Source organism: Electrona antarctica (genome assembly GCF_951216825.1).
Source record: "Electrona antarctica genome assembly, chromosome: 18".
Lineage (NCBI taxonomy): Eukaryota > Metazoa > Chordata > Actinopteri > Myctophiformes > Myctophidae > Electrona > Electrona antarctica.
Genome location: NC_136799.1, coordinates 46730726 through 46756149, shown reverse-complemented (window position 1 = coordinate 46756149; position 25424 = coordinate 46730726). Strand labels below are relative to the sequence as shown.

Genomic DNA, 25424 nt, shown 5'->3' with positions numbered 1-25424 from the left:
TGTAGTACGTCCTTGGGCGACCTTTCTAGTCGACATGGCGCGCGCGTGAACGTTCCACTACACCGAGTGGCGCGCTACGAGCTTGTAGATCTGCTATTTAAAACCTTTGCTTCTGTAGAACGCCACAACGGTAAGGCCTTCCGGTCTGATTTACGGATATGTTATAGAGCTCCACGAGACGCACGCGTGGAACTGTAGTACGTCCTCGGGCGACCTTTCTAGTCGACATGGCGCGCGCGAACGTTCCACTACACCGAGTGGCGCGCTACGAGCTTGTAGATCTGCTATTTAAAACCTTTGCTTCTGTAGAACGCCACAACGGTAAGGCCTTCCGGTCTGATTTACGGATATGTTATAGAGCTCCACGAGACGCACGCGTGGAACTGTAGTACGTCCTCGGGCGACCTTTCTAGTCGACATGGCGCGCGCGAACGTTCCACTACACCGAGTGGCGCGCTACGAGCTTGTAGATCTGCTATTTAAAACCTTTGCTTCTGTAGAACGCCACAACGGTAAGGCCTTCCGGTCTGATTTACGGATATGTTATAGAGCTCCACGAGACGCACGCGTGGAACTGTAGTACGTCCTCGGGCGACCTTTCTAGTCGACATGGCGCGCGCGAACGTTCCACTACACCGAGTGGCGCGCTACGAGCTTGTAGATCTGCTATTTAAAACCTTTGCTTCTGTAGAACGCCACAACGGTAAGGCCTTCCGGTCTGATTTACGGATATGTTATAGAGCTCCACGAGACGCACGCGTGGAACTGTAGTACATCCTCGGGCGACCTTTCTAGTCGACATGGCGCGCGCGAACGTTCCACTACACCGAGTGGCGCGCTACGAGCTTGTAGATCTGCTATTTAAAACCTTTGCTTCTGTAGAACGCCACAACGGTAAGGCCTTCCGGTCTGATTTACGGATATGTTATAGAGCTCCACGAGACGCACGCGTGGAACTGTAGTACGTCCTCGGGCGACCTTTCTAGTCGACATGGCGCGCGCGAACGTTCCACTACACCGAGTGGCGCGCTACGAGCTTGTAGATCTGCTATTTAAAACCTTTGCTTCTGTAGAACGCCACAACGGTAAGGCCTTCCGGTCTGATTTACGGATATGTTATAGAGCTCCACGAGACGCACGCGTGGAACTGTAGTACGTCCTCGGGCGACCTTTCTAGTCGACATGGCGCGCGCGAACGTTCCACTACACCGAGTGGCGCGCTACGAGCTTGTAGATCTGCTATTTAAAACCTTTGCTTCTGTAGAACGCCACAACGGTAAGGCCTTCCGGTCTGATTTACGGATATGTTATAGAGCTCCACGAGACGCACGCGTGGAACTGTAGTACGTCCTCGGGCGACCTTTCTAGTCGACATGGCGCGCGCGAACGTTCCACTACACCGAGTGGCGCGCTACGAGCTTGTAGATCTGCTATTTAAAACCTTTGCTTCTGTAGAACGCCACAACGGTAAGGCCTTCCGGTCTGATTTACGGATATGTTATAGAGCTCCACGAGACGCACGCGTGGAACTGTAGTACGTCCTCGGGCGACCTTTCTAGTCGACATGGCGCGCGCGAACGTTCCACTACACCGAGTGGCGCGCTACGAGCTTGTAGATCTGCTATTTAAAACCTTTGCTTCTGTAGAACGCCACAACGGTAAGGCCTTCCGGTCTGATTTACGGATATGTTATAGAGCTCCACGAGACGCACGCGTGGAACTGTAGTACGTCCTCGGGCGACCTTTCTAGTCGACATGGCGCGCGCGAACGTTCCACTACACCGAGTGGCGCGCTACGAGCTTGTAGATCTGCTATTTAAAACCTTTGCTTCTGTAGAACGCCACAACGGTAAGGCCTTCCGGTCTGATTTACGGATATGTTATAGAGCTCCACGAGACGCACGCGTGGAACTGTAGTACGTCCTCGGGCGACCTTTCTAGTCGACATGGCGCGCGCGAACGTTCCACTACACCGAGTGGCGCGCTACGAGCTTGTAGATCTGCTATTTAAAACCTTTGCTTCTGTAGAACGCCACAACGGTAAGGCCTTCCGGTCTGATTTACGGATATGTTATAGAGCTCCACGAGACGCACGCGTGGAACTGTAGTACGTCCTCGGGCGACCTTTCTAGTCGACATGGCGCGCGCGAACGTTCCACTACACCGAGTGGCGCGCTACGAGCTTGTAGATCTGCTATTTAAAACCTTTGCTTCTGTAGAACGCCACAACGGTAAGGCCTTCCGGTCTGATTTACGGATATGTTATAGAGCTCCACGAGACGCACGCGTGGAACTGTAGTACGTCCTCGGGCGACCTTTCTAGTCGACATGGCGCGCGCGAACGTTCCACTACACCGAGTGGCGCGCTACGAGCTTGTAGATCTGCTATTTAAAACCTTTGCTTCTGTAGAACGCCACAACGGTAAGGCCTTCCGGTCTGATTTACGGATATGTTATAGAGCTCCACGAGACGCACGCGTGGAACTGTAGTACGTCCTCGGGCGACCTTTCTAGTCGACATGGCGCGCGCGAACGTTCCACTACACCGAGTGGCGCGCTACGAGCTTGTAGATCTGCTATTTAAAACCTTTGCTTCTGTAGAACGCCACAACGGTAAGGCCTTCCGGTCTGATTTACGGATATGTTATAGAGCTCCACGAGACGCACGCGTGGAACTGTAGTACGTCCTCGGGCGACCTTTCTACCGTCGACATGGCGCGCGCGAACGTTCCACTACACCGAGTGGCGCGCTACGAGCTTGTAGATCTGCTATTTAAAACCTTTGCTTCTGTAGAACGCCACAACGGTAAGGCCTTCCGGTCTGATTTACGGATATGTTATAGAGCTCCACGAGACGCACGCGTGGAACTGTAGTACGTCCTCGGGCGACCTTTTAGTCGACATGGCGCGCGCGAACGTTCCACTACACCGAGTGGCGCGCTACGAGCTTGTAGATCTGCTATTTAAAACCTTTGCTTCTGTAGAACGCCACAACGGTAAGGCCTTCCGGTCTGATTTACGGATATGTTATAGAGCTCCACGAGACGCACGCGTGGAACTGTAGTACGTCCTCGGGCGACCTTTCTAGTCGACATGGCGCGCGCGAACGTTCCACTACACCGAGTGGCGCGCTACGAGCTTGTAGATCTGCTATTTAAAACCTTTGCTTCTGTAGAACGCCACAACGGTAAGGCCTTCCGGTCTGATTTACGGATATGTTATAGAGCTCCACGAGACGCACGCGTGGAACTGTAGTACGTCCTCGGGCGACCTTTCTAGTCGACATGGCGCGCGCGAACGTTCCACTACACCGAGTGGCGCGCTACGAGCTTGTAGATCTGCTATTTAAAACCTTTGCTTCTGTAGAACGCCACAACGGTAAGGCCTTCCGGTCTGATTTACGGATATGTTATAGAGCTCCACGAGACGCACGCGTGGAACTGTAGTACGTCCTCGGGCGACCTTTCTAGTCGACATGGCGCGCGCGAACGTTCCACTACACCGAGTGGCGCGCTACGAGCTTGTAGATCTGCTATTTAAAACCTTTGCTTCTGTAGAACGCCACAACGGTAAGGCCTTCCGGTCTGATTTACGGATATGTTATAGAGCTCCACGAGACGCACGCGTGGAACTGTAGTACGTCCTCGGGCGACCTTTCTAGTCGACATGGCGCGCGCGAACGTTCCACTACACCGAGTGGCGCGCTACGAGCTTGTAGATCTGCTATTTAAAACCTTTGCTTCTGTAGAACGCCACAACGGTAAGGCCTTCCGGTCTGATTTACGGATATGTTATAGAGCTCCACGAGACGCACGCGTGGAACTGTAGTACGTCCTCGGGCGACCTTTCTAGTCGACATGGCGCGCGCGAACGTTCCACTACACCGAGTGGCGCGCTACGAGCTTGTAGATCTGCTATTTAAAACCTTTGCTTCTGTAGAACGCCACAACGGTAAGGCCTTCCGGTCTGATTTACGGATATGTTATAGAGCTCCACGAGACGCACGCGTGGAACTGTAGTACGTCCTCGGGCGACCTTTCTAGTCGACATGGCGCGCGCGAACGTTCCACTACACCGAGTGGCGCGCTACGAGCTTGTAGATCTGCTATTTAAAACCTTTGCTTCTGTAGAACGCCACAACGGTAAGGCCTTCCGGTCTGATTTACGGATATGTTATAGAGCTCCACGAGACGCACGCGTGGAACTGTAGTACGTCCTCGGGCGACCTTTCTAGTCGACATGGCGCGCGCGAACGTTCCACTACACCGAGTGGCGCGCTACGAGCTTGTAGATCTGCTATTTAAAACCTTTGCTTCTGTAGAACGCCACAACGGTAAGGCCTTCCGGTCTGATTTACGGATATGTTATAGAGCTCCACGAGACGCACGCGTGGAACTGTAGTACGTCCTCGGGCGACCTTTCTAGTCGACATGGCGCGCGCGAACGTTCCACTACACCGAGTGGCGCGCTACGAGCTTGTAGATCTGCTATTTAAAACCTTTGCTTCTGTAGAACGCCACAACGGTAAGGCCTTCCGGTCTGATTTACGGATATGTTATAGAGCTCCACGAGACGCACGCGTGGAACTGTAGTACGTCCTCGGGCGACCTTTCTAGTCGACATGGCGCGCGCGAACGTTCCACTACACCGAGTGGCGCGCTACGAGCTTGTAGATCTGCTATTTAAAACCTTTGCTTCTGTAGAACGCCACAACGGTAAGGCCTTCCGGTCTGATTTACGGATATGTTATAGAGCTCCACGAGACGCACGCGTGGAACTGTAGTACGTCCTCGGGCGACCTTTCTAGTCGACATGGCGCGCGCGAACGTTCCACTACACCGAGTGGCGCGCTACGAGCTTGTAGATCTGCTATTTAAAACCTTTGCTTCTGTAGAACGCCACAACGGTAAGGCCTTCCGGTCTGATTTACGGATATGTTATAGAGCTCCACGAGACGCACGCGTGGAACTGTAGTACGTCCTCGGGCGACCTTTCTAGTCGACATGGCGCGCGCGAACGTTCCACTACACCGAGTGGCGCGCTACGAGCTTGTAGATCTGCTATTTAAAACCTTTGCTTCTGTAGAACGCCACAACGGTAAGGCCTTCCGGTCTGATTTACGGATATGTTATAGAGCTCCACGAGACGCACGCGTGGAACTGTAGTACGTCCTCGGGCGACCTTTCTAGTCGACATGGCGCGCGCGAACGTTCCACTACACCGAGTGGCGCGCTACGAGCTTGTAGATCTGCTATTTAAAACCTTTGCTTCTGTAGAACGCCACAACGGTAAGGCCTTCCGGTCTGATTTACGGATATGTTATAGAGCTCCACGAGACGCACGCGTGGAACTGTAGTACGTCCTCGGGCGACCTTTCTAGTCGACATGGCGCGCGCGAACGTTCCACTACACCGAGTGGCGCGCTACGAGCTTGTAGATCTGCTATTTAAAACCTTTGCTTCTGTAGAACGCCACAACGGTAAGGCCTTCCGGTCTGATTTACGGATATGTTATAGAGCTCCACGAGACGCACGCGTGGAACTGTAGTACGTCCTCGGGCGACCTTTCTAGTCGACATGGCGCGCGCGAACGTTCCACTACACCGAGTGGCGCGCTACGAGCTTGTAGATCTGCTATTTAAAACCTTTGCTTCTGTAGAACGCCACAACGGTAAGGCCTTCCGGTCTGATTTACGGATATGTTATAGAGCTCCACGAGACGCACGCGTGGAACTGTAGTACGTCCTCGGGCGACCTTTCTAGTCGACATGGCGCGCGCGAACGTTCCACTACACCGAGTGGCGCGCTACGAGCTTGTAGATCTGCTATTTAAAACCTTTGCTTCTGTAGAACGCCACAACGGTAAGGCCTTCCGGTCTGATTTACGGATATGTTATAGAGCTCCACGAGACGCACGCGTGGAACTGTAGTACGTCCTCGGGCGACCTTTCTAGTCGACATGGCGCGCGCGAACGTTCCACTACACCGAGTGGCGCGCTACGAGCTTGTAGATCTGCTATTTAAAACCTTTGCTTCTGTAGAACGCCACAACGGTAAGGCCTTCCGGTCTGATTTACGGATATGTTATAGAGCTCCACGAGACGCACGCGTGGAACTGTAGTACGTCCTCGGGCGACCTTTCTAGTCGACATGGCGCGCGCGAACGTTCCACTACACCGAGTGGCGCGCTACGAGCTTGTAGATCTGCTATTTAAAACCTTTGCTTCTGTAGAACGCCACAACGGTAAGGCCTTCCGGTCTGATTTACGGATATGTTATAGAGCTCCACGAGACGCACGCGTGGAACTGTAGTACGTCCTCGGGCGACCTTTCTAGTCGACATGGCGCGCGCGAACGTTCCACTACACCGAGTGGCGCGCTACGAGCTTGTAGATCTGCTATTTAAAACCTTTGCTTCTGTAGAACGCCACAACGGTAAGGCCTTCCGGTCTGATTTACGGATATGTTATAGAGCTCCACGAGACGCACGCGTGGAACTGTAGTACGTCCTCGGGCGACCTTTCTAGTCGACATGGCGCGCGCGAACGTTCCACTACACCGAGTGGCGCGCTACGAGCTTGTAGATCTGCTATTTAAAACCTTTGCTTCTGTAGAACGCCACAACGGTAAGGCCTTCCGGTCTGATTTACGGATATGTTATAGAGCTCCACGAGACGCACGCGTGGAACTGTAGTACGTCCTCGGGCGACCTTTCTAGTCGACATGGCGCGCGCGAACGTTCCACTACACCGAGTGGCGCGCTACGAGCTTGTAGATCTGCTATTTAAAACCTTTGCTTCTGTAGAACGCCACAACGGTAAGGCCTTCCGGTCTGATTTACGGATATGTTATAGAGCTCCACGAGACGCACGCGTGGAACTGTAGTACGTCCTCGGGCGACCTTTCTAGTCGACATGGCGCGCGCGAACGTTCCACTACACCGAGTGGCGCGCTACGAGCTTGTAGATCTGCTATTTAAAACCTTTGCTTCTGTAGAACGCCACAACGGTAAGGCCTTCCGGTCTGATTTACGGATATGTTATAGAGCTCCACGAGACGCACGCGTGGAACTGTAGTACGTCCTCGGGCGACCTTTCTAGTCGACATGGCGCGCGCGAACGTTCCACTACACCGAGTGGCGCGCTACGAGCTTGTAGATCTGCTATTTAAAACCTTTGCTTCTGTAGAACGCCACAACGGTAAGGCCTTCCGGTCTGATTTACGGATATGTTATAGAGCTCCACGAGACGCACGCGTGGAACTGTAGTACGTCCTCGGGCGACCTTTCTAGTCGACATGGCGCGCGCGAACGTTCCACTACACCGAGTGGCGCGCTACGAGCTTGTAGATCTGCTATTTAAAACCTTTGCTTCTGTAGAACGCCACAACGGTAAGGCCTTCCGGTCTGATTTACGGATATGTTATAGAGCTCCACGAGACGCACGCGTGGAACTGTAGTACGTCCTCGGGCGACCTTTCTAGTCGACATGGCGCGCGCGAACGTTCCACTACACCGAGTGGCGCGCTACGAGCTTGTAGATCTGCTATTTAAAACCTTTGCTTCTGTAGAACGCCACAACGGTAAGGCCTTCCGGTCTGATTTACGGATATGTTATAGAGCTCCACGAGACGCACGCGTGGAACTGTAGTACGTCCTCGGGCGACCTTTCTAGTCGACATGGCGCGCGCGAACGTTCCACTACACCGAGTGGCGCGCTACGAGCTTGTAGATCTGCTATTTAAAACCTTTGCTTCTGTAGAACGCCACAACGGTAAGGCCTTCCGGTCTGATTTACGGATATGTTATAGAGCTCCACGAGACGCACGCGTGGAACTGTAGTACGTCCTCGGGCGACCTTTCTAGTCGACATGGCGCGCGCGAACGTTCCACTACACCGAGTGGCGCGCTACGAGCTTGTAGATCTGCTATTTAAAACCTTTGCTTCTGTAGAACGCCACAACGGTAAGGCCTTCCGGTCTGATTTACGGATATGTTATAGAGCTCCACGAGACGCACGCGTGGAACTGTAGTACGTCCTCGGGCGACCTTTCTAGTCGACATGGCGCGCGCGAACGTTCCACTACACCGAGTGGCGCGCTACGAGCTTGTAGATCTGCTATTTAAAACCTTTGCTTCTGTAGAACGCCACAACGGTAAGGCCTTCCGGTCTGATTTACGGATATGTTATAGAGCTCCACGAGACGCACGCGTGGAACTGTAGTACGTCCTCGGGCGACCTTTCTAGTCGACATGGCGCGCGCGCGAACGTTCCACTACACCGAGTGGCGCGCTACGAGCTTGTAGATCTGCTATTTAAAACCTTTGCTTCTGTAGAACGCCACAACGGTAAGGCCTTCCGGTCTGATTTACGGATATGTTATAGAGCTCCACGAGACGCACGCGTGGAACTGTAGTACGTCCTCGGGCGACCTTTCTAGTCGACATGGCGCGCGCGAACGTTCCACTACACCGAGTGGCGCGCTACGAGCTTGTAGATCTGCTATTTAAAACCTTTGCTTCTGTAGAACGCCACAACGGTAAGGCCTTCCGGTCTGATTTACGGATATGTTATAGAGCTCCACGAGACGCACGCGTGGAACTGTAGTACGTCCTCGGGCGACCTTTCTAGTCGACATGGCGCGCGCGAACGTTCCACTACACCGAGTGGCGCGCTACGAGCTTGTAGATCTGCTATTTAAAACCTTTGCTTCTGTAGAACGCCACAACGGTAAGGCCTTCCGGTCTGATTTACGGATATGTTATAGAGCTCCACGAGACGCACGCGTGGAACTGTAGTACGTCCTCGGGCGACCTTTCTAGTCGACATGGCGCGCGCGAACGTTCCACTACACCGAGTGGCGCGCTACGAGCTTGTAGATCTGCTATTTAAAACCTTTGCTTCTGTAGAACGCCACAACGGTAAGGCCTTCCGGTCTGATTTACGGATATGTTATAGAGCTCCACGAGACGCACGCGTGGAACTGTAGTACGTCCTCGGGCGACCTTTCTAGTCGACATGGCGCGCGCGAACGTTCCACTACACCGAGTGGCGCGCTACGAGCTTGTAGATCTGCTATTTAAAACCTTTGCTTCTGTAGAACGCCACAACGGTAAGGCCTTCCGGTCTGATTTACGGATATGTTATAGAGCTCCACGAGACGCACGCGTGGAACTGTAGTACGTCCTCGGGCGACCTTTCTAGTCGACATGGCGCGCGCGAACGTTCCACTACACCGAGTGGCGCGCTACGAGCTTGTAGATCTGCTATTTAAAACCTTTGCTTCTGTAGAACGCCACAACGGTAAGGCCTTCCGGTCTGATTTACGGATATGTTATAGAGCTCCACGAGACGCACGCGTGGAACTGTAGTACGTCCTCGGGCGACCTTTCTAGTCGACATGGCGCGCGCGAACGTTCCACTACACCGAGTGGCGCGCTACGAGCTTGTAGATCTGCTATTTAAAACCTTTGCTTCTGTAGAACGCCACAACGGTAAGGCCTTCCGGTCTGATTTACGGATATGTTATAGAGCTCCACGAGACGCACGCGTGGAACTGTAGTACGTCCTCGGGCGACCTTTCTAGTCGACATGGCGCGCGCGAACGTTCCACTACACCGAGTGGCGCGCTACGAGCTTGTAGATCTGCTATTTAAAACCTTTGCTTCTGTAGAACGCCACAACGGTAAGGCCTTCCGGTCTGATTTACGGATATGTTATAGAGCTCCACGAGACGCACGCGTGGAACTGTAGTACGTCCTCGGGCGACCTTTCTAGTCGACATGGCGCGCGCGAACGTTCCACTACACCGAGTGGCGCGCTACGAGCTTGTAGATCTGCTATTTAAAACCTTTGCTTCTGTAGAACGCCACAACGGTAAGGCCTTCCGGTCTGATTTACGGATATGTTATAGAGCTCCACGAGACGCACGCGTGGAACTGTAGTACGTCCTCGGGCGACCTTTCTAGTCGACATGGCGCGCGCGAACGTTCCACTACACCGAGTGGCGCGCTACGAGCTTGTAGATCTGCTATTTAAAACCTTTGCTTCTGTAGAACGCCACAACGGTAAGGCCTTCCGGTCTGATTTACGGATATGTTATAGAGCTCCACGAGACGCACGCGTGGAACTGTAGTACGTCCTCGGGCGACCTTTCTAGTCGACATGGCGCGCGCGAACGTTCCACTACACCGAGTGGCGCGCTACGAGCTTGTAGATCTGCTATTTAAAACCTTTGCTTCTGTAGAACGCCACAACGGTAAGGCCTTCCGGTCTGATTTACGGATATGTTATAGAGCTCCACGAGACGCACGCGTGGAACTGTAGTACGTCCTCGGGCGACCTTTCTAGTCGACATGGCGCGCGCGAACGTTCCACTACACCGAGTGGCGCGCTACGAGCTTGTAGATCTGCTATTTAAAACCTTTGCTTCTGTAGAACGCCACAACGGTAAGGCCTTCCGGTCTGATTTACGGATATGTTATAGAGCTCCACGAGACGCACGCGTGGAACTGTAGTACGTCCTCGGGCGACCTTTCTAGTCGACATGGCGCGCGCGAACGTTCCACTACACCGAGTGGCGCGCTACGAGCTTGTAGATCTGCTATTTAAAACCTTTGCTTCTGTAGAACGCCACAACGGTAAGGCCTTCCGGTCTGATTTACGGATATGTTATAGAGCTCCACGAGACGCACGCGTGGAACTGTAGTACGTCCTCGGGCGACCTTTCTAGTCGACATGGCGCGCGCGAACGTTCCACTACACCGAGTGGCGCGCTACGAGCTTGTAGATCTGCTATTTAAAACCTTTGCTTCTGTAGAACGCCACAACGGTAAGGCCTTCCGGTCTGATTTACGGATATGTTATAGAGCTCCACGAGACGCACGCGTGGAACTGTAGTACGTCCTCGGGCGACCTTTCTAGTCGACATGGCGCGCGCGAACGTTCCACTACACCGAGTGGCGCGCTACGAGCTTGTAGATCTGCTATTTAAAACCTTTGCTTCTGTAGAACGCCACAACGGTAAGGCCTTCCGGTCTGATTTACGGATATGTTATAGAGCTCCACGAGACGCACGCGTGGAACTGTAGTACGTCCTCGGGCGACCTTTCTAGTCGACATGGCGCGCGCGAACGTTCCACTACACCGAGTGGCGCGCTACGAGCTTGTAGATCTGCTATTTAAAACCTTTGCTTCTGTAGAACGCCACAACGGTAAGGCCTTCCGGTCTGATTTACGGATATGTTATAGAGCTCCACGAGACGCACGCGTGGAACTGTAGTACGTCCTCGGGCGACCTTTCTAGTCGACATGGCGCGCGCGAACGTTCCACTACACCGAGTGGCGCGCTACGAGCTTGTAGATCTGCTATTTAAAACCTTTGCTTCTGTAGAACGCCACAACGGTAAGGCCTTCCGGTCTGATTTACGGATATGTTATAGAGCTCCACGAGACGCACGCGTGGAACTGTAGTACGTCCTCGGGCGACCTTTCTAGTCGACATGGCGCGCGCGAACGTTCCACTACACCGAGTGGCGCGCTACGAGCTTGTAGATCTGCTATTTAAAACCTTTGCTTCTGTAGAACGCCACAACGGTAAGGCCTTCCGGTCTGATTTACGGATATGTTATAGAGCTCCACGAGACGCACGCGTGGAACTGTAGTACGTCCTCGGGCGACCTTTCTAGTCGACATGGCGCGCGCGAACGTTCCACTACACCGAGTGGCGCGCTACGAGCTTGTAGATCTGCTATTTAAAACCTTTGCTTCTGTAGAACGCCACAACGGTAAGGCCTTCCGGTCTGATTTACGGATATGTTATAGAGCTCCACGAGACGCACGCGTGGAACTGTAGTACGTCCTCGGGCGACCTTTCTAGTCGACATGGCGCGCGCGAACGTTCCACTACACCGAGTGGCGCGCTACGAGCTTGTAGATCTGCTATTTAAAACCTTTGCTTCTGTAGAACGCCACAACGGTAAGGCCTTCCGGTCTGATTTACGGATATGTTATAGAGCTCCACGAGACGCACGCGTGGAACTGTAGTACGTCCTCGGGCGACCTTTCTAGTCGACATGGCGCGCGCGAACGTTCCACTACACCGAGTGGCGCGCTACGAGCTTGTAGATCTGCTATTTAAAACCTTTGCTTCTGTAGAACGCCACAACGGTAAGGCCTTCCGGTCTGATTTACGGATATGTTATAGAGCTCCACGAGACGCACGCGTGGAACTGTAGTACGTCCTCGGGCGACCTTTCTAGTCGACATGGCGCGCGCGAACGTTCCACTACACCGAGTGGCGCGCTACGAGCTTGTAGATCTGCTATTTAAAACCTTTGCTTCTGTAGAACGCCACAACGGTAAGGCCTTCCGGTCTGATTTACGGATATGTTATAGAGCTCCACGAGACGCACGCCTGGAACTGTAGTACGTCCTCGGGCGACCTTTCTAGTCGACATGGCGCGCGCGAACGTTCCACTACACCGAGTGGCGCGCTACAAGCTTGTAGATCTGCTATTTAAAACCTTTGCTTCTGTAGAACGCCACAACGGTAAGGACTTCCGGTCTGATTTACGGATATGTTATAGAGCTCCACGAGACGCACGCGTGGAACTGTAGTACGTCCTCGGGCGACCTTTCTAGTCGACATGGCGCGCGCGAACGTTCCACTACACCGAGTGGCGCGCTACGAGCTTGTAGATCTGCTATTTAAAACCTTTGCTTCTGTAGAACGCCACAACGGTAAGGCCTTCCGGTCTGATTTACGGATATGTTATAGAGCTCCACGAGACGCACGCGTGGAACTGTAGTACGTCCTCGGGCGACCTTTCTAGTCGACATGGCGCGCGCGAACGTTCCACTACACCGAGTGGCGCGCTACGAGCTTGTAGATCTGCTATTTAAAACCTTTGCTTCTGTAGAACGCCACAACGGTAAGGCCTTCCGGTCTGATTTACGGATATGTTATAGAGCTCCACGAGACGCACGCGTGGAACTGTAGTACGTCCTCGGGCGACCTTTCTAGTCGACATGGCGCGCGCGAACGTTCCACTACACCGAGTGGCGCGCTACGAGCTTGTAGATCTGCTATTTAAAACCTTTGCTTCTGTAGAACGCCACAACGGTAAGGCCTTCCGGTCTGATTTACGGATATGTTATAGAGCTCCACGAGACGCACGCGTGGAACTGTAGTACGTCCTCGGGCGACCTTTCTAGTCGACATGGCGCGCGCGAACGTTCCACTACACCGAGTGGCGCGCTACGAGCTTGTAGATCTGCTATTTAAAACCTTTGCTTCTGTAGAACGCCACAACGGTAAGGCCTTCCGGTCTGATTTACGGATATGTTATAGAGCTCCACGAGACGCACGCGTGGAACTGTAGTACGTCCTCGGGCGACCTTTCTAGTCGACATGGCGCGCGCGAACGTTCCACTACACCGAGTGGCGCGCTACGAGCTTGTAGATCTGCTATTTAAAACCTTTGCTTCTGTAGAACGCCACAACGGTAAGGCCTTCCGGTCTGATTTACGGATATGTTATAGAGCTCCACGAGACGCACGCGTGGAACTGTAGTACGTCCTCAGGCGACCTTTCTAGTCGACATGGCGCGCGCGAACGTTCCACTACACCGAGTGGCGCGCTACGAGCTTGTAGATCTGCTATTTAAAACCTTTGCTTCTGTAGAACGCCACAACGGTAAGGCCTTCCGGTCTGATTTACGGATATGTTATAGAGCTCCACGAGACGCACGCGTGGAACTGTAGTACGTCCTCGGGCGACCTTTCTAGTCGACATGGCGCGCGCGAACGTTCCACTACACCGAGTGGCGCGCTACGAGCTTGTAGATCTGCTATTTAAAACCTTTGCTTCTGTAGAACGCCACAACGGTAAGGCCTTCCGGTCTGATTTACGGATATGTTATAGAGCTCCACGAGACGCACGCGTGGAACTGTAGTACGTCCTCGGGCGACCTTTCTAGTCGGCATGGCGCGCGCGAACGTTCCACTACACCGAGTGGCGCGCTACGAGCTTGTAGATCTGCTATTTAAAACCTTTGCTTCTGTAGAACGCCACAACGGTAAGGCCTTCCGGTCTGATTTACGGATATGTTATAGAGCTCCACGAGACGCACGCGTGGAACTGTAGTACGTCCTCGGGCGACCTTTCTAGTCGACATGGCGCGCGCGAACGTTCCACTACACCGAGTGGCGCGCTACGAGCTTGTAGATCTGCTATTTAAAACCTTTGCTTCTGTAGAACGCCACAACGGTAAGGCCTTCCGGTCTGATTTACGGATATGTTATAGAGCTCCACGAGACGCACGCGTGGAACTGTAGTACGTCCTCGGGCGACCTTTCTAGTCGACATGGCGCGCGCGAACGTTCCACTACACCGAGTGGCGCGCTACGAGCTTGTAGATCTGCTATTTAAAACCTTTGCTTCTGTAGAACGCCACAACGGTAAGGCCTTCCGGTCTGATTTACGGATATGTTATAGAGCTCCACGAGACGCACGCGTGGAACTGTAGTACGTCCTCGGGCGACCTTTCTAGTCGACATGGCGCGCGCGAACGTTCCACTACACCGAGTGGCGCGCTACGAGCTTGTAGATCTGCTATTTAAAACCTTTGCTTCTGTAGAACGCCACAACGGTAAGGCCTTCCGGTCTGATTTACGGATATGTTATAGAGCTCCACGAGACGCACGCGTGGAACTGTAGTACGTCCTCGGGCGACCTTTCTAGTCGACATGGCGCGCGCGAACGTTCCACTACACCGAGTGGCGCGCTACGAGCTTGTAGATCTGCTATTTAAAACCTTTGCTTCTGTAGAACGCCACAACGGTAAGGCCTTCCGGTCTGATTTACGGATATGTTATAGAGCTCCACGAGACGCACGCGTGGAACTGTAGTACGTCCTCGGGCGACCTTTCTAGTCGACATGGCGCGCGCGAACGTTCCACTACACCGAGTGGCGCGCTACGAGCTTGTAGATCTGCTATTTAAAACCTTTGCTTCTGTAGAACGCCACAACGGTAAGGCCTTCCGGTCTGATTTACGGATATGTTATAGAGCTCCACGAGACGCACGCGTGGAACTGTAGTACGTCCTCGGGCGACCTTTCTAGTCGACATGGCGCGCGCGAACGTTCCACTACACCGAGTGGCGCGCTACGAGCTTGTAGATCTGCTATTTAAAACCTTTGCTTCTGTAGAACGCCACAACGGTAAGGCCTTCCGGTCTGATTTACGGATATGTTATAGAGCTCCACGAGACGCACGCGTGGAACTGTAGTACGTCCTCGGGCGACCTTTCTAGTCGACATGGCGCGCGCGAACGTTCCACTACACCGAGTGGCGCGCTACGAGCTTGTAGATCTGCTATTTAAAACCTTTGCTTCTGTAGAACGCCACAACGGTAAGGCCTTCCGGTCTGATTTACGGATATGTTATAGAGCTCCACGAGACGCACGCGTGGAACTGTAGTACGTCCTCGGGCGACCTTTCTAGTCGACATGGCGCGCGCGAACGTTCCACTACACCGAGTGGCGCGCTACGAGCTTGTAGATCTGCTATTTAAAACCTTTGCTTCTGTAGAACGCCACAACGGTAAGGCCTTCCGGTCTGATTTACGGATATGTTATAGAGCTCCACGAGACGCACGCGTGGAACTGTAGTACGTCCTCGGGCGACCTTTCTAGTCGACATGGCGCGCGCGAACGTTCCACTACACCGAGTGGCGCGCTACGAGCTTGTAGATCTGCTATTTAAAACCTTTGCTTCTGTAGAACGCCACAACGGTAAGGCCTTCCGGTCTGATTTACGGATATGTTATAGAGCTCCACGAGACGCACGCGTGGAACTGTAGTACGTCCTCGGGCGACCTTTCTAGTCGACATGGCGCGCGCGAACGTTCCACTACACCGAGTGGCGCGCTACGAGCTTGTAGGTCTGCTATTTAAAACCTTTGCTTCTGTAGAACGCCACAACGGTAAGGCCTTCCGGTCTGATTTTCATATGTTATAGAGCCCAGCAACACCGGCCGACACCTCCAAGGCTTCCTGGGTGATGGCGAGGAGGAGGAGGAGGGCTGCCACGTCACCTCACAGTCCAACTGTCTGTATGTACGCCTCTGCTGTGCCTGAGGGAGGCACGCGCGCACACACACGCGCACACACTCACCTGCCCAGGCCATTGATGCCAGACGACCCTCGGGCCAGGCACTGCAGCCTCAGCCTCTCCACGGGATCTGAACTCAAACACAGACGTCTCTTGGCGTCCAGCGCCATCTCTCGGTCGTGCCTCGACGTCCTGGCCATGGCTGAACACACAGAGCACATTAATATAATGTGTAACATTATAGTGGATGCAGTTAGCTTAATGCTAATTCCGATTAGCATAGTTAGCTTCTTATCCATGCTACTGGTGACTGGTTTAGCACAATACAAACTCGGACTCATTACATAACATGCAAATCACACCACCACTCAATATAAAAATAAAACGTTGTCTTATAAAGCAGCATATATGTTGGAGAGGATTTGAAAGGACTGTAATATATGGACTAGTTCTGTGTTAGTTGTAAGTCATTCGCCCCCGGGGCGTCGGTCAGAACACACTGGACAGGAGAGTGAAGGGGGTTTATGGTAGTTTACTGTATAGTTGTAGGCACAGGCATACAGGCATGGCATGTGGTGGTATACAGCACTGAGTGCGTGTCAATGTGGTTTCTGCAATAAATACAGACACAAACAATAATAATAAGTATGAGTACAGAATTACCATACACTATAACAGGATACTGGAGCACATTAATATCATCATAACATTAGTACACACTGCACCTTTCTATGTAAGCTGCCCAATAAGATCAACCATGTATCAATGACTCCATTAATAAGTCTCTGCGGCCCAAATCTGCACTAAATTGGCTTAATTGAACATCAAAGGGCCGACCGCAGCTGCGGGACGTTGCACAATGGCGGCGCCCGTGATATACACATGACCAAACAATTCACAGACCTAACGTGCTGAACACGGAGCTTAACATATACATACACGTCGGTTCTTCCTAAATGCACTCTCCTACATGTTACGGAAACATAGGGAAATATAATGAAGTGACGTGCCGAAAGCACGCAATGTAGGACATTGAATGAAGGAACCAAGTAATCAATCACTGTCACTCAAACCAGCGACGGACTAAACACACAGAAACAGCGGTGACTAAACAGCATACAGAGATGACAATCAGCAGGCATCACTGAACTAAATAATACACTTACAGTAGTCAAAGACGCACACTGGCACTGCAGTGCTGCACAATGAAGAAATAATTAGGAGACGAGTGAACTTGTGAGACTTGCATTCACCGCTCCGCTCTGACTGGAATAATGACACACAATGCATTGCGCACTTAAGGTGGCAGGTACATGTTGCGCTGAACAGTTCTTAAGGTGGTAATCTTTGGAACCTTTCTAACAATATACTTTGTTTACATTCAGACCCATGGCTTTGTACAACTACTGGCCAAAGTTGAAGTTCATATAGTTGTAAAACATTCACCATAAAAGCCAAAATCGCGACAGAGTCAGCTATTCATTCATTACTAACTATTTCACAGACCTTGATGTGACTGTTAGCTGTGATAAAGTAAAGTAAACAAAGTGATGATGAATGACACGACACGAAACACACACACGTAGGATGTAGCTCTTCTCACAACATGAGACGACACAGGTCGGTTCTTTATAAACGGGCATTTATTGGGCATTCTTCTCATCCCTCTGCTGTTCCATGCCGTGAGAACTATGTTCACACAAAATAATAAACACATAAACAATCAACAAATTACGTCGCAATACATAATATTGATCAAACAAAGAAATACAAAACATGTAGAAATGCGCGATGCGCAGGTGAACGTGTCCGTCAAAACACCACAATACAACACAACAAAGATAACTCTCAAATAATAATACCTCGTTGGCCGCTTGTTGTGTAAAGAGGTTCTTGATGCTTCTTGAGTTTCATACAGTCCTTTGAATGTCCTTTTGACCGTGTTTAATAACTTTAAACAGTTCAAACACACTACTCTGCTGCGAGTGTGCTTCCTTGTGCAGACCAGAGTCTGAATGAGTGAGAGAAATGTTTGTACCACCTGTGTGCAATGCCAGGCAATCATGCATCATTCAGTCAATCAATCATGGTCCAGTGTTGCTACTGACAGACAGGGAACTTGGTTCTGCCTCAGAAAGTTATCATCACATCATGTTTACATTTTTAACCTCATATGAAATCAATTATGAACCACATATGTATTATTGTATCATGACATTATTATGAATTATGCTTTATGAACTTATGACCATGAATTGTTGTATTTTAGCTATTTTAGTCTTTTTAAAGTAAGCATTTTAATAGCAGCACTTACATAGGAAGTCAGAGAAACGAATCAAAGAAAAGACCGTCATCTGCCAGTGGAATTCAGAACAGCGCCACAGCCCATCCACATGTATGAAGGCATATGCCTCTCCCCTCCTCTCCTCTCCTCTCTTTTTGAATGAACAGACAAAACACAAAACACAACATGTTCATTAATGTTATTCTTCACAAACTAGACATTTTATTCATATTTAGAAAATGCAGAATCCAATGGCGTCGGTCTGGGCTCTCCACGCCGTTTGCAAAGGTCAATGGTCAGCAAAAAGACTGCCTCCTCTCTCCCCTCTCTCCACAGAAGTGAAAACAGACAAAACACACCTTTAAAATATGTTCCCTAACCCTATTCTTCGCAAACGAGACATTTTATTAATATTTAGAGCGTCCCAAATTCAATGGGGCCGGTCTCGACTTTCCAGGACATTTGCAAAGGTCAATGGTCAGCAAAAAGACTGCAACGGTGACCCTTTGGGCCAAATTCTTAAAAAAACGGGGTGATATATATTTTTAAAAATATGTAAGAACCTCCAATATCCATATTCAGGTCATGTCGAATCGCACCTTCATTTGCATAAACTAATCCCACAAAGTAGCCGAAACACGCCCTTCATTTACATAGCACTCCCCTTCATTTGCATACTACGCCCCTTCATTTGCATAAGCCGCTCCCACAAAGTAGCCGAAACACGCCCTTCATTTGCATACCACTCCCCTTCATTTGCATACCATGCCCCTTCATTTGCATACCACTATCCCCTTCATTTGCATACCACGCACCTTCATTTGCATACCATGCCCCTTCATTTGCATACCATGCACCTTCATTTGCATACCACGCACCTTCATTTGCATAAACTAATTCCACAAAGTAGCCGGAACCATGCCCCTTCATTTGCATACCACGCCCCTTCATTTGCATAAACTAATCCCACAAAGTAGCCGGAACCATTTCCCTTAATTTGCATACCACGCCCCTTCATTTGCATACCACTCCCCTTCATTTGCATACCATGCCCCTTTATTTGCATACCACGCCCCTTCATTTGCATACCACGCACCTTCATTTGCATAAACTAATTCCACAAAGTAGCCGGAACCATGCCCCTTCATTTGCATACCACGCCCCTTCATTTGCATACCACGCACCTTCATTTGCATAAACTAATTCCACAAAGTAGCCGGAACCATGCCCCTTCATTTGCATACCACGCCCCTTCATTTGCATATAAAAGCATATTTTAGACTGATTCAGTATTGACCATATTAAGCCAGGTATCACGGCAGACAGCACTAATATAATAAACAAACGTGAACGGAGCACTGCTGCCAACATAGTACACGCATATAGTGGCCATACTGGCATACTCACCATAGCCTGGTCAAGGTTTCCCCTTGGTGGACGTGACATTTCCAACTATTGCCACCGCGAGAGCCCCGGGAGCGCGTCCGGGACGGCGGCCCGGTTCGAATGAGATTCCCCCCGTCCGAAACGGACAAGGGACGGCCGAGATAGGGCCGGGGACCCCCGCGGACCCCCTCCGCGGACCCCCGGCGGACCCCCGGCCCTATGGAGGGGCCGGGATTGATTTATCCTTAGTCCTTAGTCCTTGTCTTGACTTTTGACTTGTTGACTAAAAGGTAAAGTGTGATTTATTTTTTATTTATCTCAGTCCTTTGACTAAAAGGTAAAGTGTGATTTATTTGGATTTATCCTTATTATTGTGAAAGATGTCCCCCAAATGTAAATTATTAATTTATTATTATTATTTTAATAATTATTATAAATGTGCAAAAAATATATATATAATTTATTTTACATGATTTCCTCTGATAAGTCCTAGTAGTAGTAAAGTAGTAGTAAGGTTGAAATCGTTTTTTTGCAAGTAGAAATTAATCCGGGTTTTACAGGGTTAGTCATTCATTCATTCATTCATTCATTCATTCCCCCCGGAAATAAATAAATAAACACGGCTAATCATCCATCCATGTGTGACAATTGTTTGACACACATCATGTCATGTCATGTCTATCTATAGCAAGAGGTGGAATTGCGTCAGATCTTCTACACAAAGCAAAACAAAAGGGAGCAGTGCACCACCCTGTGGCAACAACTGGCACTGCTGACTGTTACAAATTGACAGAGTGGATTATCTTGGATTACGTCCGCCAACATACATTCCAATAGTACATTTACTTGACTAAAAGGTAAAGAGTGATTTATTTTGATTTATTTATTCTGGATCCTTAGTCCTTGTTCCGAGGAAACGAATCTTGACTTGTCTCGAACCAGCATCCTCTCACACCATCAGCAACTGCCAGAACCACTGAGCCATCATGGAATACTCTTAAACATGGATTTTGGGTAATTTTTAGTTTTTTTGGAAGGAAGGGAAGAAAAAAATAAAAAAGTCTATTTTACCAATGCAAAGGGTGAAATATTGTCATAATGTACGTTGTGTTTGTTTTGGAAAGGAAAAAGTGTTTTAATGTACTTTTTTACTGACGTTAGGGTAGAGTTTGTTTTAACAGTACAGGACTCTCTCTCTCACACACACACCAGAGACTGGCAGCTGATTGGCTCATTCAGGGTTGCCAGGTTGGTGGCTGTCAGGTTGTCTAATGCCTGCTGCCTTGTGTGTGTGTGTGTGTGTGTGTGTGTGTGTGTGTGTGAACCAGCTACACTGGCATTTAAACACATTCATATTGTAACTGTTGCCACTATAGGTGATATAGTTTGCTTTATTCCAAAAAGGTACAAGTTCATAATGAAGAAGGTCATAATTAAGTCACATTTACGTTTAAAACATTATTTCATGTATTTGTGTCAAGTTTTGTAATGCTTTTATTTTGAAGAGTCAAAGTCATGTTCCGTGTCTCGCTTGGTCTGCTCATGTAAATTGGGTACACAGGTTTTTTGTGTAAGCAATCAAGCCACAAGCAGCTAGCAGCAGCAGGGTGCAGCAGCTCCGTTTGCACTGGTCACACAAAGAGACTAAGTTACAAGAGACTGTCATAAGAAAGGTTATAAGGACCTAAGACTGAAGAGATTCCCTTCTTTGTTATTTGCATGCAGCCAACGAGGTATTTGTTGTTTGTTTTATGTCTGTATTTTACTTTGGTAAAATGTTTGCATCTACATGTGCTGTGCATGTCATGTCGTATTTATGTTAATTGTAATGTGCTTGTTTTATTGTATTGTTTATAGTTTTCACGGTGAATTTGGAGGATCCACAAGTCTTCGAATAAATCAGTTTCAAGGAAACCACTTGTGACTGTCTGTGCTCGGAGGGAGTTACACATATAATATGACAGCACCAGTGTGTCAAGACATTTTATTAGCAACTACACACACCTGTTGCAAGGTCCCCTTTTGGTGTTTTAAACGTTTACTGGGGACCCCCTGGACAACCCCCAAGGGCCCCTGGGGGTCACTGGACCCCGAATTGAGAAGCACTGGCATACATTCTAAGCATTTATGCTCAGTTAGCTTTTATAAATGTCACTTTAAACGTGAAAACAGACTGCGCTGCTGTCTAGTCATGTGCAAACCATTGTGATGGTGCATTACCTACGTTTACTGGGGACCCCCTGGAAATCCCCCAAGGGCCCCGGGGGGTCCACGGACCCCGAATTGAGAAGCACTGGCATGCATTCTAAGCATTTATGCTCAGTTAGCTTTTATAAATGTCATTTTAAACGTGAAAACAGACTGCGCTGCTGTCTAGTCGTGTTCAAACCATTGTGATGTTGCATTGCCTACGTTTACTGGGGACCCCCTGGACAACCCCCAAGGGCCCCTGGGGGGTCACCGGACCCCGAATTGAGAAGCACTGGCATACATTCTAAGCATTTATGCTCAGTTAGCTTTTATAAATGTCACTTTAAACGTGAAAACAGACTGCGTTGCTGTCTAGTCATGTTCAAACCATTGTGATGTTGCATTGCCTACGTTTACTGGGGACCCCATGGAAATCCCCCAAGGGCCCCGGGGGGTCCACGGACCCCGAATTGAGAAGCACTGGCATGCATTCTAAGCATTTATGCTCAGTTAGCTTTTATAAATCTCACTTTAAACGTGAAAACAGACTGCGCTGCTGTCTAGTCGTGTTCAAACCATTGTGATGTTGCATTGCCTACGTTTACTGGGGACCCCCTGGAAATCCCCCAAGGGCCCCGGGGGGGCCACGGACCCCGAATTGAGACGCACTGGCATGCATTTTAAGCATTTATGCTCAGTTAGCTTTTAGAAATGTCATTTTAAACGTGAAAACAGACTGCGCTGCTGTCTAGTCATGTGCAAACCATTGGGATGTTGCATTACCTACGTTTACTGGGGACCCCCTGGAAATCCCCCAAGGGCCCCGGGGGGTCCACGGACCCCGAATTGAGAAGCACTGGCATACATTCTAAGCATTTATGCTCAGTTAGCTTTTATAAATGTCACTTTAAACGTGAAAACAGACTGCGCTGCTGTCTAGTCGTGTTCAAACCAGTGTGATGTTGCATTACCTACGTTTACTGGGGACCCCCTGGAAATCCCCCAAGAGCCCCGGGGGGTCCACGGACCCCGAATTGAGAAGCACTGGCATGCATTCTAAGCATTTATGCTCAGTTAGCTTTTATAAATGTCACTTTAAACGTGAAAACAGACTGCGCTGCTGTCTAGTCGTGTTCAAACCATTGTGATGTTGCATTGCCTACGTTTACTGGTGACCCCCTGGACAACCCCCAATGGCCCCTGGGGGTCACCGGACCCCGAATTGAGAAGCACTGGCATACATTCTAAGCATTTATGCTCAGTTAGCTTTTTGTCACAGTTGTTCTGGTATGAGTGAAAGAGCATCAGGGACAGTGTTTCCCCCCACATTGTCTGGGAGGGTATGCAGATACACATTTGTACCCTGGCAGATTTCATGCCATACTTCAAAGAAAATATGTGATCAGGCAATATTTAAGTTACATAAAAATGAATGAATTCCAGCCATGCATTTTATTTTTCAGGCCTACAATGAAAAGTACACCATCCCATTCCCTACTGGTGTTTTGTGTGAGCTACAACAGCACAGGGAACTTAAAATGGATGGCAATACACAACTGTATTATGTGTGCTGACGACTCAGACAAACATCAATACAAAACATATCAGGTTAACCACTCCCCATTGAAATCACATTGAATTAAATGTTATTTCAAGGGGGGTGGTTAACCAGGCTAGTGACATTACTGATATATATATATCACAGCCATGTTTCAAAATAGTAGTTACAGTATTATGCACATTAAAAGTGTTAGCAGCAACCTTCTGTTTTTAAATTGATTTAATTGCCTATTTTTAAAGCAACATTGCATAGGTAGCGAGTAGACATACCTGGGAAGGGAACCATGAGGTTCTGGTGTAGTGGAAAGGCAGCATCTCCAACAAACACGTGGGGAACCGGTCTTGTTTTTCCTGGGAATGCTGCTAATCCAGGAAGATCAAGGGTACCCTCCACCAGAGCTGAGCCAAAGACACCTTGAGAGAATACACCTCCGTCCGACTCTCTCCCGTACGCCCCCACGTCCACCATAGTGAACCTGTACCGTGCGTCGCACGCAGCCATTAATACAATGGAGTGATGTCCTTTGTAATTAAAAAAGTCACTACCAGCGTTTGGTGGTGCCTGGAGGGTGACGTGCTTTCCATCAATGGCCCCGAGACAATTGGGATAGTTCCATAATCGCCAGAAATCCTGAGCGATCTCTCGAAACTGTGCTCTTGATGGAAATGCAACAAATTCCTCGTTCAATGCCAACCAGATGGCCTTGCTGACTTCTGTCACGATTGAGCACACTGTGGAATATCCCAATTTGAAATTATTCGCCACGTACTGCTGTGAGGCTCCAGACGCTAATACACACAGCGTGACAGCTAGCCTCTCCGCGGGTGGGACCGGTGCACGGTGAGTAGGTGCATGGACAATGTGAGGCTCAACTCGACGCAGGAGGTCGTCAAAACGACTGGCTGACATCCTAAAAAAATCAAAGTGTCTCTCTTCGTCCATGTCCCGCATCTGCTGCACCAGCAGGTAGAACGTTCCTTCAGCCCGCCGAGACACGTTCAAAGGGCGCACGTACCACCTACGTTGCGTTCTCTGCTGCTCCTCCTCGATTGCACTCTGCAAAAGTGCATCTTCCTCCTCCTCCTCCTCGACCATCGCTTTCTCCTCGTCTTCCTCCTCCGCCATCAACTCCAAAACTGTCCGACTCAGACTACTACCACTACCACTACCACCCGCTGCCATTGTTGTTTGTTGTGTTGTTTCCAATCCACGTGCCTTCTCTCTCCCACAATGCGCCGCGTGCGCGCGCGTTAAAAATAGCCAGCTCAGACAGGTAGTGGGCGGAGATTCGCTTTGAGCCGACCCCCAGGACAGCAGGGACCAGGGTGTTTTACTGGCTGGAGGGCGCACCAGTCACCGAGGGCCAGTCAGATATTTACCCGCGTTGTGAGGCTCATTTCCCGGCCAGAAACATATTCATGTCAACGACCTCCATTATTTACAAGCGAGTTCGGCGGTAGCCGTGAGGAGTATGATTTGACTTTGATAGAGCCTAACTAAATTCGGCCCTAACCGCTTCCCAGAACCGACTTCGTTTCGGCTTTAAAATAGGAGTCTGAATCGGCCCTTAGTCCGGAGGGTATAACTCTATGGGGACACAAAAGCGACACAAAAGTAGGACCCGGAAGTAACTCTGGAGCTCACGTCGCGTCTAAAATACTGCAGGAAGTATACAGAAGAAAGGAGGGAATGGAAAGAGCTGGATTAGCTGGAGTTAGAATAAAGGGAACATTGGTGTTATGGATTTGCTATAATACAATTCCTATGCTGCATATCATAGGATTATTATTGTTATATTTTTATTTTTTATTTGCACATTTAAAAACAACACATTTGAAACAACAACATATTGTCAGATTTAGTTTATAAAGTTAATCTCATCTCTTAAC

General features: G+C 49.9%; 1 protein-coding gene across 1 annotated transcript in view; it reads right to left on the bottom strand.

Annotated features, from left to right (window-relative positions):
* The window catches only part of LOC306941938 (alpha-2-macroglobulin-like), a gene marked incomplete at its 5' end in the record, with an annotated part of 61504 nt that extends 36844 nt beyond the window's left edge, over nt 1–24660 (bottom strand). The window contains one exon of the mRNA XM_079527576.1: nt 24081–24660. Coding sequence (XP_079383702.1) covers nt 24081–24660 — 580 coding nt within the window. The remainder of the gene's footprint in view (nt 1–24080) is intronic.
* Between the last annotated feature and the right edge of the window lie 764 nt (nt 24661–25424).